This window comes from Dinoponera quadriceps, unplaced genomic scaffold, assembly GCF_001313825.1.
Source record: "Dinoponera quadriceps isolate SergipeBrazil2010 unplaced genomic scaffold, ASM131382v1 scaffold566, whole genome shotgun sequence".
Taxonomy (NCBI): domain Eukaryota; kingdom Metazoa; phylum Arthropoda; class Insecta; order Hymenoptera; family Formicidae; genus Dinoponera; species Dinoponera quadriceps.
Window position 1 is genome coordinate 3,254,119 of NW_014555972.1, and position 13,239 is coordinate 3,267,357.

Here is a 13,239-nt window from a genome sequence, read left to right on the forward strand (position 1 = left end):
GCAGGGGCTCGTCTTTTATGGTCGACGGTGATTCTTCTCTAAGGAGAGCGTTCTTATTTTCACCGCGCAAGATCTTGGCACCGCACAGAATTATGTCAATTAGGTCGAGCGAAGGCATATATTTCGCTGATTGATATTACGAGTTAATACAGATGTGTGCAAATTATTAGACTGAAACTCTAATATTTTTTTATTTATCCAAATATAAGATGAATATATCTTTCGTAAAATTTTCTTATATTTAAGATTTATAGGTTTATTCTCAATGAAACTTTTATTTGTGCAACATTTACGGAATCCTCTTTTTCTCCGCAAATTATTTCCGTTAGCAGCGTTACTTGGCAATACTATTGTTGTATGTTGTTCACACTTGTTCTACTGGTAACTGCTGCACGGGAAAAAAAAAATTAGCTTCAGTAGTTAAATTAGATGTTCAGTAGTAAATGACATTTACGATAGTAACATTTGCTGCTGCAATGAAAAAGTTTGTTACCGCAGTAAGAGTTTGCAGCAATTAAAATTGCTCACACTGCCAAAGTTTTATGCTACACTAATTTAACTACTGAAGCAAACCTTTTTTCTCCGTGTATCTTTATTGTGACGTTTTTAAATTTTGTTTACATGAATCAATTATAAAACTCATTTTGGCTTTATTTTTCAATAATTAAATTAATAACATTTTTATTAAATCGGCGTAAGGGGATGCATGCAAAATATAAAAATATTTTTAAAAAAGAGTAAATAAAGATATATTTGAATATAAAATTAGTTATTTTTAACTTTTTTACGAATGTCGAATCTAATAATTTGCACGTGTCTGCATTTATAAAACATGCAAAACGTACGTGGCGGAATGTATACGAGAGGGGAGGCCTTTTCGGCCGAATGAGACCGATCGTTAATGCGCTCGGGCGATTGGATGTTCTTTCCGCGAATGGCGAAAGCGAATATTTTCCGCGATATGTGCAATTTCTCAATAACGAAAATATTATTTTAACATTTTCCGCGCTATGTACATCACGAATAATGCAAACAATACGTCCGGGCGAAATAGCGAGCTACAGCCGGTATGTTATTCGGCGTGCTTTCTGTCTCGTCAAATGATGTGAAAAGTTGTTTTTTTTTCGAAAATAAAGCGAAGTATCGTAGCAGGAAGTACGCCTCAGAAAAGAGCGAACGTCTCGGCCCGTTCTCACCTTCACAAACAGAACGGCTTTATCATATCGTCACTCGTGACGCTTCTTTATAATCGCTCGCGACTTCGACGTTCCGTCCCGAAATTTCCTGTCGGAAAGTCTGTGGCGTACGTCACCGAAGCGACGCGACGATAATCTTATTAAAAGCGCGTCGCCTTTATTTCCCGTGGTTCCTGCGCGCACGGAACTTTCCCCGCGCTCTTTTCTATCCCGTGACAGAGAAAATACGNNNGGGGGGGGGGGGGGGGGATCGCGCTACTAAATCTTCTAAGGGTGCCCTCGACAAGCAAACTTTTATTAACAAACTTTCGCCATAAAAACCGGCACTAACGAATCCCGAGGAGTTCGCGGACTGTCATTTCCAGCGTGACGCACGTCATCGTGAAGCTACAAAGAAGAGAGAGAAGGAAAGGTCCACGCGATCGCCCGGGAAAATATCGCCGTTCCGCGCTCGGAAAGCGCGAACCGGTGACGTAAGCAGCTCCGGTGAAATTTTTCGCTGACGCGCGTTTCCTCGTGGGCCGGTTGTAAAGCATGACGTTGAATCGAGAAGGCAGGTGGCTGCTCGAATACGAGAGGTCGGATTTTACGCGACTTTTTCGTTCTACGACGAAGTCGGTAAAGGATAGCAAAATGCGCTGTATGCGCACGAGCGCAACTCGTGGATAATACGGCGTCTCCGGACGGAGATGTACTCGTGAATATCATGTTAATGCTTGTCGCCGGCACATGTCCTTCCTCATTCAATTTTGTCGTCTTCGATGAGGCGGACGCGTATAAGAAAGTCGAGGAGGGTATCCAGCGGAAGTACGGTCGCGTAGTACCTCCAAATTGCATATCTCGAAATGTCCTTCGTAATTACGTAGGGTTTTTATTTATTCAACGTGTACCTCTACCTTGGTTAACAGTCTAAACCTCACATTTCTTCATCGTTTTATTCGCTACTTCCGTATTCGCTTGCACGCGTAACACATCGTGGGCACACATTTTAACAACATAACCGTTTCCGCTGACAGAGCTAAACGTCCCGAGGAAGTAACAGTTCTCGATTTATTAAATATTACGTTGCATTTATGGAGAGTGATCTTCTTTGCAACGTTAGACGCGTTGCGAATGCTTATCCGAGTTTGACGCGATCGGGTCGATATCGTTATTCGACTCGCTAGCATTTCTAATCCAAGAGAAGATCGTCCCAGCAATCGCTTACCGGTACATTCTCTCGCCCAACCAAGAGCGGGATTTTACCGCGCATAGACTCGCCGGGAGAAATCTTTTACACACCATTTGCAATTCCCTCTTACGCTCCGCATACCTTTCGTATCATCCTGCGCGCTTTTGTCGTTATTGCGCGGAAGTCTTTCGACACCTTTTTCCCACTCAAGTTCGACGAGCAATTTCATTAACGGTCATTTTCCATTACGTCGAGCGGGAACGGCAGCTGACCTTTTCCCTAATTCACCGGAGGTGCTGTGCTACCTACGTTACGTATTTCTCTATGAAGAGACTACGAGCTTTCAGTCCGTTATGAAAGACGTGGACAAGGTGTGATCCACCGACCGGAACGCGAAATTTTATCAAACCGTTACAAACGATCCTTTTCCAATGAATAAATTACACTCGCGCTGGCGGAAAGTGATGAAGCGTTAAAAAAAAAAAAAAACGTTTCAACAGAATTAATTCTCGCCGAGCGCGACGAAAAGTAAAAAAACGGAAAAGCCGTGGTTCGCGCTTTTGCGGTCGTAACACGAGCGAGCAATTGCGATTCATGTGATTAACTGCTTTTCACCAAAGTGCATACGTGAGGCATGGTAAGGTAGCCGTGCGTTGAAACGACCTCGATAACGTATGGACGATGTGAGTTTACCGAGGCCCGTTTAAGCTGTGGGAAACACGAGAATAGAGGAAATGCGGATACTACGAAATGCCTTCTAAGGTAAATCGAAAACTACCAAAGATAAGTAAAAAAAAAGTCATTTTCTCGTGTTTCGATGAATATTAATGGAAAAGTCAAGGCTAGAAATCGCGGTACTCCACGATTCTCCGGATCAATTTATTCTGATTAGTCGCCGATCTCCATCTATCTTTGTTGATGATAGCGAAGTAATTTCTTTTGGAAGAGAAAAACGACGCCTACGCGCTTCTTCTTTGCAAAATCGATAGAGCGGACTCGCTTTGACGCGGACGTAGCTTCGTCAACTCGACATTCGCGCGACGAGGCGCTCTGACATTTAAGAGGCTTAAATTATTATTGCGAACTAAATCGAAAGATCGCGGGGGATCGTTTCGTCGACGGATAAACTCGAAAGTTCACGTGCGCGCGGTAATGATCATGTTGCAGCTTTACGAGGCTCCCGTTGCCGCCATAAAGTCGACACAGGTGTCAAAGCGAGCTTAAAAGCGCCGACGGTGACTGCTCGCGTCATTAACACGTGTTACCTTTGTTCCCGCGATTCGTTGGCCTGCTAATTAATTTATCGATTTAATTAGATCGACTGAATTAATGCGCAGAAAGTTGTTTGCTCGGCTGGCACTTTCGGGCGAACGAATCATCGGTCGTGCGTACTCGACAATGTCATTTTTCGAAGAATCGCGTTTCCCATTCGCATTAATTTCTGTAAAAGACGACTTTAAAAAATGTAAGGAAACGAGATTGCAGCTAACACAATTCGCGATGCGCATTATTTATGATAATAATGTGCCGCGAGCGACTTTTATTAATCGTCAGTGAGTTAAGACATCTTCTTCGTCTTTCTGTGTTTGTGTCTTCAGTTTTCATACCTGCCGCGTGTTGTTACGAATCATAACGAATTCGGGGCTGTAAATAAGACCTCCGGACGGAGAAGTCGCGGAAGATTTACGACGCGGATACTTATTCACAAGTAATGCGCCGAGTTAATGTTCCGCGAATTGTATACTCAGTTTCGCACAGTCTTCGCGAATTTTCCTGCATTTCTCGTCACCGACGAACGGGAAATTGAAGAACATGATTTTTTGATCCATCTCTATTTCTCCACCGCTAAAATATCACGCAACGATGGTAGACATTACTATTTAACGTCCGCGATAAAATACCGTCTGCATTATTTATTTGCACAGTTGATCGTTTGAAAAAAACGACATTTCAGTTCGCCGCGCCGGTCAGTAACTCGGTTCGCTCGGCGGTGGAACCGCAACGCCGAGAAAAATGCCCGAGTTAGAAAACATTGTGCTATTATACGCAGTAGAGCATTTAATGGCAGGACTCCGCGTAAAAATAACGATAGAAGCTTTCTCGCCAGTGAAAGAGAGAGAGAGAGAGAGAGGGGGGGAGGAGAAAAGAAAACTTTCGCGATTACTGTCTTGAGAACTTCGACCGTTACCGCCAAAACCTTCATAGCAATTAAGGCGAATAGCGCCGCTCCCGATTTTGCGATTCGTAATTTTAAAGAAGTCCGCAGTCAATCCCGTTCCAATGCCAAAAATACTCTGGCGAGCAGGGGGCAAAGAGAGAGAAGAGAAATTAGGTGGACGTAAATCGACCACGATTCGAAGATGAGAGGCGGCTCTTTTCTTTTTGTGCACGCTCGCTTAATAAAAGCGCGCCGTCTTCATACATCCTCGACGAGTTGTGGTATTTCCCGGACGTCTTATCGGAGCAGAGGAAGCCATTTGGCAGTCGAGTTCTTTGAATACGTCGAAAAGATTTCCGATAAATCAGGAGAGAGCAGCCCGCCGCGTGCGTATGTCGGACTTGGTTTTTCAGCCGAATTCGGCCATCATCTGTCACGCGATCGAGCCGCGTGCGCGGAAAATACAGCGTATATTAGGCTCGTTTATATCCCTTTATCATTTATCCCATGGTTACTTTCAGCCTTATCGCACCTTTACAACCTCCGTATTCCGACCGATCTTATCGACCCAACCGTAAAAAAGCCGCGTCGTAATGTCACTCTCACGCGTCGTATCTTATCGATGTGCTTTTTACGCGGACTTTATTTCACCTGTATGCTATAAAACAACGTAGGGTGATGTAACTGCTAGACTTTTATGAAATTCCCATCAGGGAAACTGTTCTGAAAGTGTTGAGCCCAATTATTTTTATGCGTTATAACGGTATATAATAAAAAAGCTTTTTTAACCCTTTATCGTATAAACTTTTCTGTTGAACATATTTTGCTGAAGTTTGATACTCGTATATAGGGCTTTTTGGGGTTGCTGATTTGAAGTCGGAATTAAAAAAAAATTAAAATAGCGGATTCAATATAAGTAAAAGTTCTTTAGGTTTCTGATTTCAAATCTGTAGTCAGATTTTGAAAATATAAAATGGCAGATCCAATATCGAAGAAATTTTTGTTACTTCTTAACGAAAAAGTCTCGCTCTTAGCATTAAGTTGAAACCTAAATTGACTTTCAAAAGACGGAAAAATAATTATATAATTATGTTATTCATACATACATACAAACCTTGGAAACATAATAATAATAATATATGTTACACAAACCAACTATGAAATACGTAAGAATATAGAAAACTACGAAGAAATAAATGTTCCATGTATGGACGCTATGTGACGAAGGTGATTAATTATGTCTGTTTCATTGGATGAGCTCTATGTACGTGATTTGACAAGTTTTCGACAAGATGCGTAATTTGAAACTACTCAGTCATCGATAATTTCCCAATTAATGTACGATTGACAAACAAAATAAAGAGCATCTCTGACGAAACGCGCGCTCGTCTTTGTTTTCCGACGGCATTAGCGCGATTTTCGTGGGTGAAATGAATGTATGCTTAATTAACTCTAATTTGAGCGCGTCGGCCGGCCACGACGGTGAAATTTAATTCCCGACAGTACGGGTAACGCGGCCTTTTTCATTCGCCACGCTCTCTTTCCCACCGCGGATTTTCCTTTCGCGCGCTCTGAGCTCAATACGGTTATCTATCATGGCCGTGGTGGTAGCTGATAAGTCGGTCGACAATTTCCGCGAGTGTCTACGCAAACACGGTTGCATCGCCATTTTCATCTATCATGCGATTAGACTTTTCCCGATGTCGTAAATTCCATTTAGCCGTCAGGTCGTACGATCAGAATTTTTTCAACTTTTGTCTTCAAACATTTTCTCATTAAACTAATTATTTCGGAGATAATTGGCCGGACTTTTAAGCTATCCTGTATAAGTAGGAAATTCTATGTACGAGAAGAGCGCACAATAAATAAATCCGTACCGCATCTAAAAGAGCTCGCAGCCTGGAAATTTGCATGGAAGCGCCCGGGAAATCTCTTTTTCCACGTTTCGAGCATACAGGGCGGAAATGAATTTCTGGAAACGCGCGCATGAAGAAGGGTTATCGCGTCAATGTTCCATGCGAGAAAACGGTCTTCTCCGGATTATTTGTCACGAAGGGGCCGATAATATTCGCGGTCGGGGATGATTGTTGTAATTTACGGAAGTTCGGTCCAAGCGCGTTCCATTTCTCGGTCGGTAGAATTGAGAGGGGATATATATCGTCGCCGATTAAATTCAGCTGTGGCGACGACTGCAGCCAACACGCTGAAATGACACTCGAACTCCGGTTTACTCGCGTCATAACGTTTGCAAATACGACACGCGTTATCGGCAATGCGGCGGTTGTTCGACAGCTACGTTCGTCGAGTGTGCAAATGTTGAGACGCGAGTTTCAGCGCGGCTACGTTCGCGTTTCGTGCGTGCTTGCTCGTGAATTAATTAACGACGCCATGGCAAATGACGCACCCGACTAGAAATTCTCATCGGGTATACCTGATATTGCACTGACTAGGTAAGCCTGATCATCTACTGATTGAATAAGAAAGATCTCGATAAAATTCAAATCGCGAGATCCAAGGACGCACTCTGTATATGAGAAAATACGGAATATACCGCGACGACTTATGTCACATGCTAGGCAGAAGGAACGGAAGAGATTCTATGTACTAAAGCCGCGCTGATCCACGAAATGACGCGCGCAAGCAAGCAAGCAGGCAGGAAGGAAGGAAGGAAGGAAGGAAGGAAGGACGGATAGATCGCGGTCCGCCATGCATTTAATATTCCCGATGTGTGCGTATATTCGAGTAGCCGCGTTCCATCAGCTAGCTGGATCAAATCACGAGGGCATCCGCCGGCTGTTCCCGAACGCTGGAGCCGTTCCAACATTATGCCTGGCTCGACGTGCATGTAGAGTAAGAGCGAAGCACGATCGAAGGAAGAGGGAAATTGGCCAGATGCGGCGCAATTTACATCTCGATTACGAGATTGGCTTTCGGTACGGTTGTATCTGCGAGAATATTTACCGTCGCCCCCTAAAAGGTCACCGTGGCGATCAAAGTCCGGAGAAAGTTCGCGGTGCTGGCTAGCGTTCCTTTGTGTTTTTGGTGGAGGGAAGAAAATTGGATTTTACAGTTCCATACGGTATACTTCAGCTTTGCTCCACGATACACTTAGGAGTCTTACCGTGGAACGGAACTCTTTCCTCGGTCTTCTTCGAGGAAAACAGAATGTAATCGATTGTCCGCACCGAACGTTAAATATATCAGAATTTATTGCGTTCTCGGTCTATTAAATTTGCCGCAGCTGGATATCGTGCGTCGTCGGGAAAGTTCTTTCGGTAAACATGACGCACGGTTCGGCGAGCTAATTGGCCGCTCTGATTTCGCGCGGCCCGACTAGAAATTTACTCCAGGTTGGGTTAACTTGATTGTCGTGTATACCAGATGAGCAAAATTCTACAAAGGATCTTTATAAAATAATATATCAGCATAATACTACGGGCCTAATATGTTCCTAATCAATATACAAAAGTCGATCTTGTTCAATTTTTATCAGTGCATGATTAGCGTAGGTAAAATCACGTTACTCTCCCCTGTAGTTAGGACCTTGCGCAATATCAGATATACCTGATGACAATTTCCAGTCGGTGAGAGTCCGAAGATGAAAATCTTCGAAACAGTAGCGCGACGGCCGCAGCCGGTCGCAAATTCATTTCTCGCGCGTTTTGCATAAAAGAATCCGGTCTCTCTTGCCACCCCCGCGGTGGCTCTTGATTAAAATCTCGCTCGGAGTCGAGCCCCACGGCGATAATTCTTGCAAAGTAACGCAATGAAGCGCTCTAATGAAACGTAACCCGAAATGTTGCGTGTTTACCTTCAATTTTAGCGCTCGGCGAGTTCGCGACGGAAAATATTTCGTCGCAGACCATCCGACATTTCTCAACGTGTAATCACACGGCGGAATTCGCGAATGTTACTGCAACCCGCGGAAGATGTTGGATCGAACGTTAACTAATTAATATGTCTGCCGACGTGTCACGTTTAAATACTGTTTCGTTCTATCGGTATTGGCATTCGTTGTTTCACGAACTCGCGTTTTCATTCCGCATTGATGAATATGTCTTCAAAGTAATAGCGTTTCTGATAGTAAATTTAAATATTTTATCTTAAAATTTATAACCTTTTATAATTTTTACAATACTAGTGTTTTCCAAAATTTGCTCACTTATTTTTCAACACTGTCCCGCGAGTTCACATCCTGTATATCCGATCATAGTGCGAGGCGTGGCAAATATGATCGGCATAATAATAAATTAACTACTGGTGTTTATTGTAATAAGTATTTTATACTCGCATGCGTGAATGTTCTGTAATTATTAAAATGATTAATGTGAAGTACACGGATTATTAAATGTTCCTAAAAACAGTAGCGGACATTAATTGATATAATATGATTAATTTTATATAATATTGTATAATACGTTAGGATACATTAATATTTTATCAAGGCGGCCTGTTCGGTGAGGTGAAATATCATTTGCGTTGCAGATTGTAACGACGCAGCCGGAAGCCGGTGCATCAGGATCGGTTACGCCAGAAGAGAGCGGCAAGACTCTGAGCAAATTTTGGCAGCTAGGGAACATCATAGCGACGGGAAACGGTGAGCTGCTCTCTTTTCGTTCGTTTAACGGACTCATTGTTCTCGCTATATCGCACAATTGCGATCTCTATCGAGCTTCGTCGCATGTTATTCTTAACTTTCGACGGGAACTACACAATTATGACGGAAAAAAAATGCAAGATCTTGGTTCGAAAGCCATTATTAGGGAACAAACTTGCCCCGGGCGCAGCATTTTCTAACGTTCTTCGCGGCGTACTTTACAAGGCATTAACGGTCGAGTCGCAGCTGGCGCGCGCCGTAAAACGAACAATCTTACCCATTCTTATTTCGTCCTCCAGCGTCTTCCTTTTATTTTACGACGATCGCGAACGCGAAATTTACATTTGCGCAAACAGAACTTTGTGCCGGCCATGTTTGTTCAAATGTACCGCGTCGGAGGGAGAAAACGTGTACGGAGATATGAGGAGATGTGTGTGTGTGTGTGTGCGCGGGAGTCGAGGACAGTCGTCGGGCGCTTTTCATCAGTGGCCATTCCATCCCTTTCCCCTCATTTCGCGCGGAGGATATTAAAGGCGCAGACGACTCACCTGGACGAACGTAACATGAAAAGGTTAAGGAAAAGGATCGGCCAGTTCTAATTAATCCGTCGCTGCTCTACCTTGCCTCCGGTCGTCGTGCGATTCGATTCCACTTCGCCCACTGACGAAGATTCGCAACTTGAGAGAGAGAGAGAGAGAAATCGCCGGGAATTTCGCCCATAACCTTTCGCTACACCCACCGTTCGGAACACCCTGAAGGGCAAAGACGAAACTCCCGGCGAAGAGCGCGGCCTTGTTTCTTAATCAGGCTTAATCGTCCCGTAATATAGACGAGCGATCTTCTGCCGCAGCATCGTGATTACGACTGGCGTATCGTGTTTGCAACATCTTAAGCTGAGTATATACTGAGCGAACAAACAGCGAGCGAACATCGAAAGCAAATGTTACGGATATTCGCCCCGATTTTCGTTCGTTTCTTCTTCAGCTGATTTGTCTATACTTTCGCATTCAAAAGTATATACCAATCAGATCCTCACTGAGCATTCCGGGTCGAAATTTCGACTCTATACCAAGTCCATTCTACATTAAATCTTCAAAGGTCTCCAATTATACTCCCTTTGATGCTGCAAATGAAAAGTTATTTCCGTTTTCTCTATTTAATGTAGAATTTAAAATTTCCCCCCGGGAGGGGTCTAAATTCTCTCTTTATTATAGCATCAAAAAAGTATGATTAGCGCTGCATTGATACCATAAATGGAGAGTTCTTTTCCACTTGAAGATTTAATGTAGAAGCAATATTAAGGGGTAAAATTTCGACTGGGGATGCTCAGTGAAACGAGACGAAGTCGTGGGCCGAATTTTATAATACTAACGGACGGAGAGTAATCTATAATTCGCTTTGACTCGCGAGTAAATCCAGCCGTCGTGATAGACAAACGGAGGGGAGAACGCGGAACAATCTCGAAATACCAAGAGACGGCAGGGGAAGGGTTGCGTCCCTAAAGAATGGCCGCAGTGTTCGCCGACATCCCTTTTCATTTCGCTCCCTTGCCAGAAATTTGAGCCGGTCAGAGGATGGGAGCGAGGAGAGTCGCGAAGTCTCGGAATAAACGGGCGGAAATTCCCGAAGAGTGGAAAGTTCGAGAAAACGGCGGAGGGAAAAATGCGAACACGGGGGTGGAAGACACGTTACAAACAGCCGGGTAACGATACGAGACGTCTGGCGTAATGGAACGGTAACGGTTATTTACACCTGGAGCGCGACGCATGGAAATGATATCCGTCGCACGGCGCGGTTCTCTCAATCTGCAATTTCGAAATTGTTCTTTCTTCTCTCGGCGTTATCTCCTCAGCTAATTTCTCTCTTTTACCTCGGCGAAAATGTCGAGGGAGATCGATAACGATCGCGCGAAGCATTTTTCTGACTAATTATTTTCTTACTTGCTTACCGCGAAGTGAAGTGAGTCGTTTCCTGCGAAATAAGGATTTCGAGAAAAAGAAAATTTTACAATACATCATTACCGACCTGCATATCGTTTGCGCTCGTTGAAAGAAATGATATTCCCTCAAGTCGCTTTGTCACGAGGAAGCCGCCCTGCCCCAGTTACAGTTTAAGTGGGTCGACGTATCGAAAGCCGCGTTGCCTCCCAGCTAAACTCGAGTTTATCGGCCGGTTAAGGATAGTTTCCGTGGATCTCTGACTTTGCGATGATTCTCCTCGAAGGGTCGGCTTCCTTTTACGAACGGTTGACTTGAAAACCCAAATCAAGCCCCCCTCGCGATATGCTTACGCATGCGCCACACGTAAAAGCGTTTTCAGATTTAGCCTCGACCCCGATATCGATTTCCACCCTGCTCTCTCTCGTTCTCTCTTCTTAATCCTTCTTGGCAGCGCGCATCCGCTGCGATCTTCGAAGATCTACTTTCTGATTTTATATCACGCCCGGGATCTCCCGCGAAATAGTTTCAATACAAAATACGAATAAATTCCACGGCGGAAGAAGGAGAAAGGCAGGTCTCGGCTCGAGTGTGACATTTTGGTGGAATCGAAAAACGCGAGCTGGAAACTGCGCCATTCAAAGTCGGATTTCGTATTATTCCGCGTTTGAAAGACGACGAGCAAAGGAGCGAGCTGAATGAGCCACCTTTCAAGCCCAGCGCCATCACGCGGTATGATTCACTGTGCGAGCGATTCCCAATCTCCACCCTCGCGTTTATTCCTGGTCCGCTTACCGGCGGTAATCGTTCACCGCGGAATCGAATTTCGTCGCTCGCGACGACAAAACAATGCCAAATATTCGAGCCGATAGTTCAAATTTTGTTAAACCTTTACTTCTACGATATAGTAGGAGCTAAGATAGCGAAATAGGTTCGATTCTAATAATATATACCTATTTTGATTCTCTAATGATGTCGTAAATTTCTGTTTTAGCGTGAAAATAGGTAGCATTAAAATTCAATCTGTGGAATTCAAGAGAGGAGGTTTTTATTAGTCTGTCTAGCAGATGCAAAATATCTTTGAAAGTTTCGACTTAAGGTACCGGATATAATCCCCGCGTCGGACATGCGGGAGTTTATCGTGAAGATTTATCCACGTGCGCGCGTGTCAATCCCATCAAGATACACTCCGTGACTGCTAATTCTACGGTATTCCGACCGATTCGCTGCCGCTCCATTAATTACCGCGATGATTAACAATGTGATTGTACTTGGAGATCAATTACCAGCAATAACGCTACTAACGGCGGCGCCCGGTTTCATTCCACGATTCGATGATTTCCCTTCGTTTACCGTACGGTTAAAGCAGCGAGAGCGCTGTTCGACAACGCGCTTTGCATTGTAACGCGCAAAAACTGTTCACGAACGATCGCTGATTAAACGGCGTCTATAATCCCGCGGCTCATTATCGATGACCGATGTCGTAATCGGCCTGGAAACAAACGGCGAGGTGCACACATGTCGTTTGTATACTTTAATATTTACCACGTTCCAGTATTATGTTCTGATTGATAGCGGCTGCATCGAGTTTCGAGTTCTACGACATGGTGAAAAATATTTCGGAAGGAAATAGATTTTATTGGCACAGCAAATTTCTCAGTTACCATGCGAACAGTGATTAACACCAAAATGTTTTATTATGTACGATTTTCGTACAAAATATTGTGTATACGAAATAAATCGTGAATTTGCGTTCGTGAGATGATAAGGCACGGTAAATTTCTCTTTCGGGGCGTTTCGTCCGAGCTGTTTGAAATGATCAATATTAATTTCAAATTATTGGACAGTCTGGAGAGAGAGAGAGAGAGAGAGAGTGTACACGGTGAAAATACACGTTAATTATTAAACGATTAAAGTTCTCGCGCATTACGAGCGACCGAGTTGGTGGATCGGTTATCGAGAAAGATCCATCACGGCGTGGATCCGGAACTCGTTGAGCAACATTTCAGTTAAATGCGAAACATCGTGCCCGATTTGCGGATTATGCAGAGCCGTAATTTTACGCGCACGCGTTAGATATTCGCCGCGAGCTCGGATAATTCTGTAACAATGCGTCCGCGGCATTAATATTAAACGAATTGCACGCATATATATATATATATATATATATATATATATAT

At 43.8% G+C, this 13,239-nt stretch overlaps 1 protein-coding gene across 2 annotated transcripts in view; it reads left to right on the plus strand.

Annotated features, from left to right (window-relative positions):
* LOC106746320 (regulating synaptic membrane exocytosis protein 1) overlaps positions 1-13,239 on the plus strand; it is a 138,911-nt gene that overhangs the window by 36,508 nt on the left and 89,164 nt on the right. For both annotated transcript variants that reach the window (XM_014622822.1, XM_014622823.1), the window contains exon 3: positions 9,011-9,122. In XM_014622822.1, the coding sequence (XP_014478308.1) occupies positions 9,011-9,122 (112 nt within the window). The remainder of the gene's footprint in view (positions 1-9,010; positions 9,123-13,239) is intronic.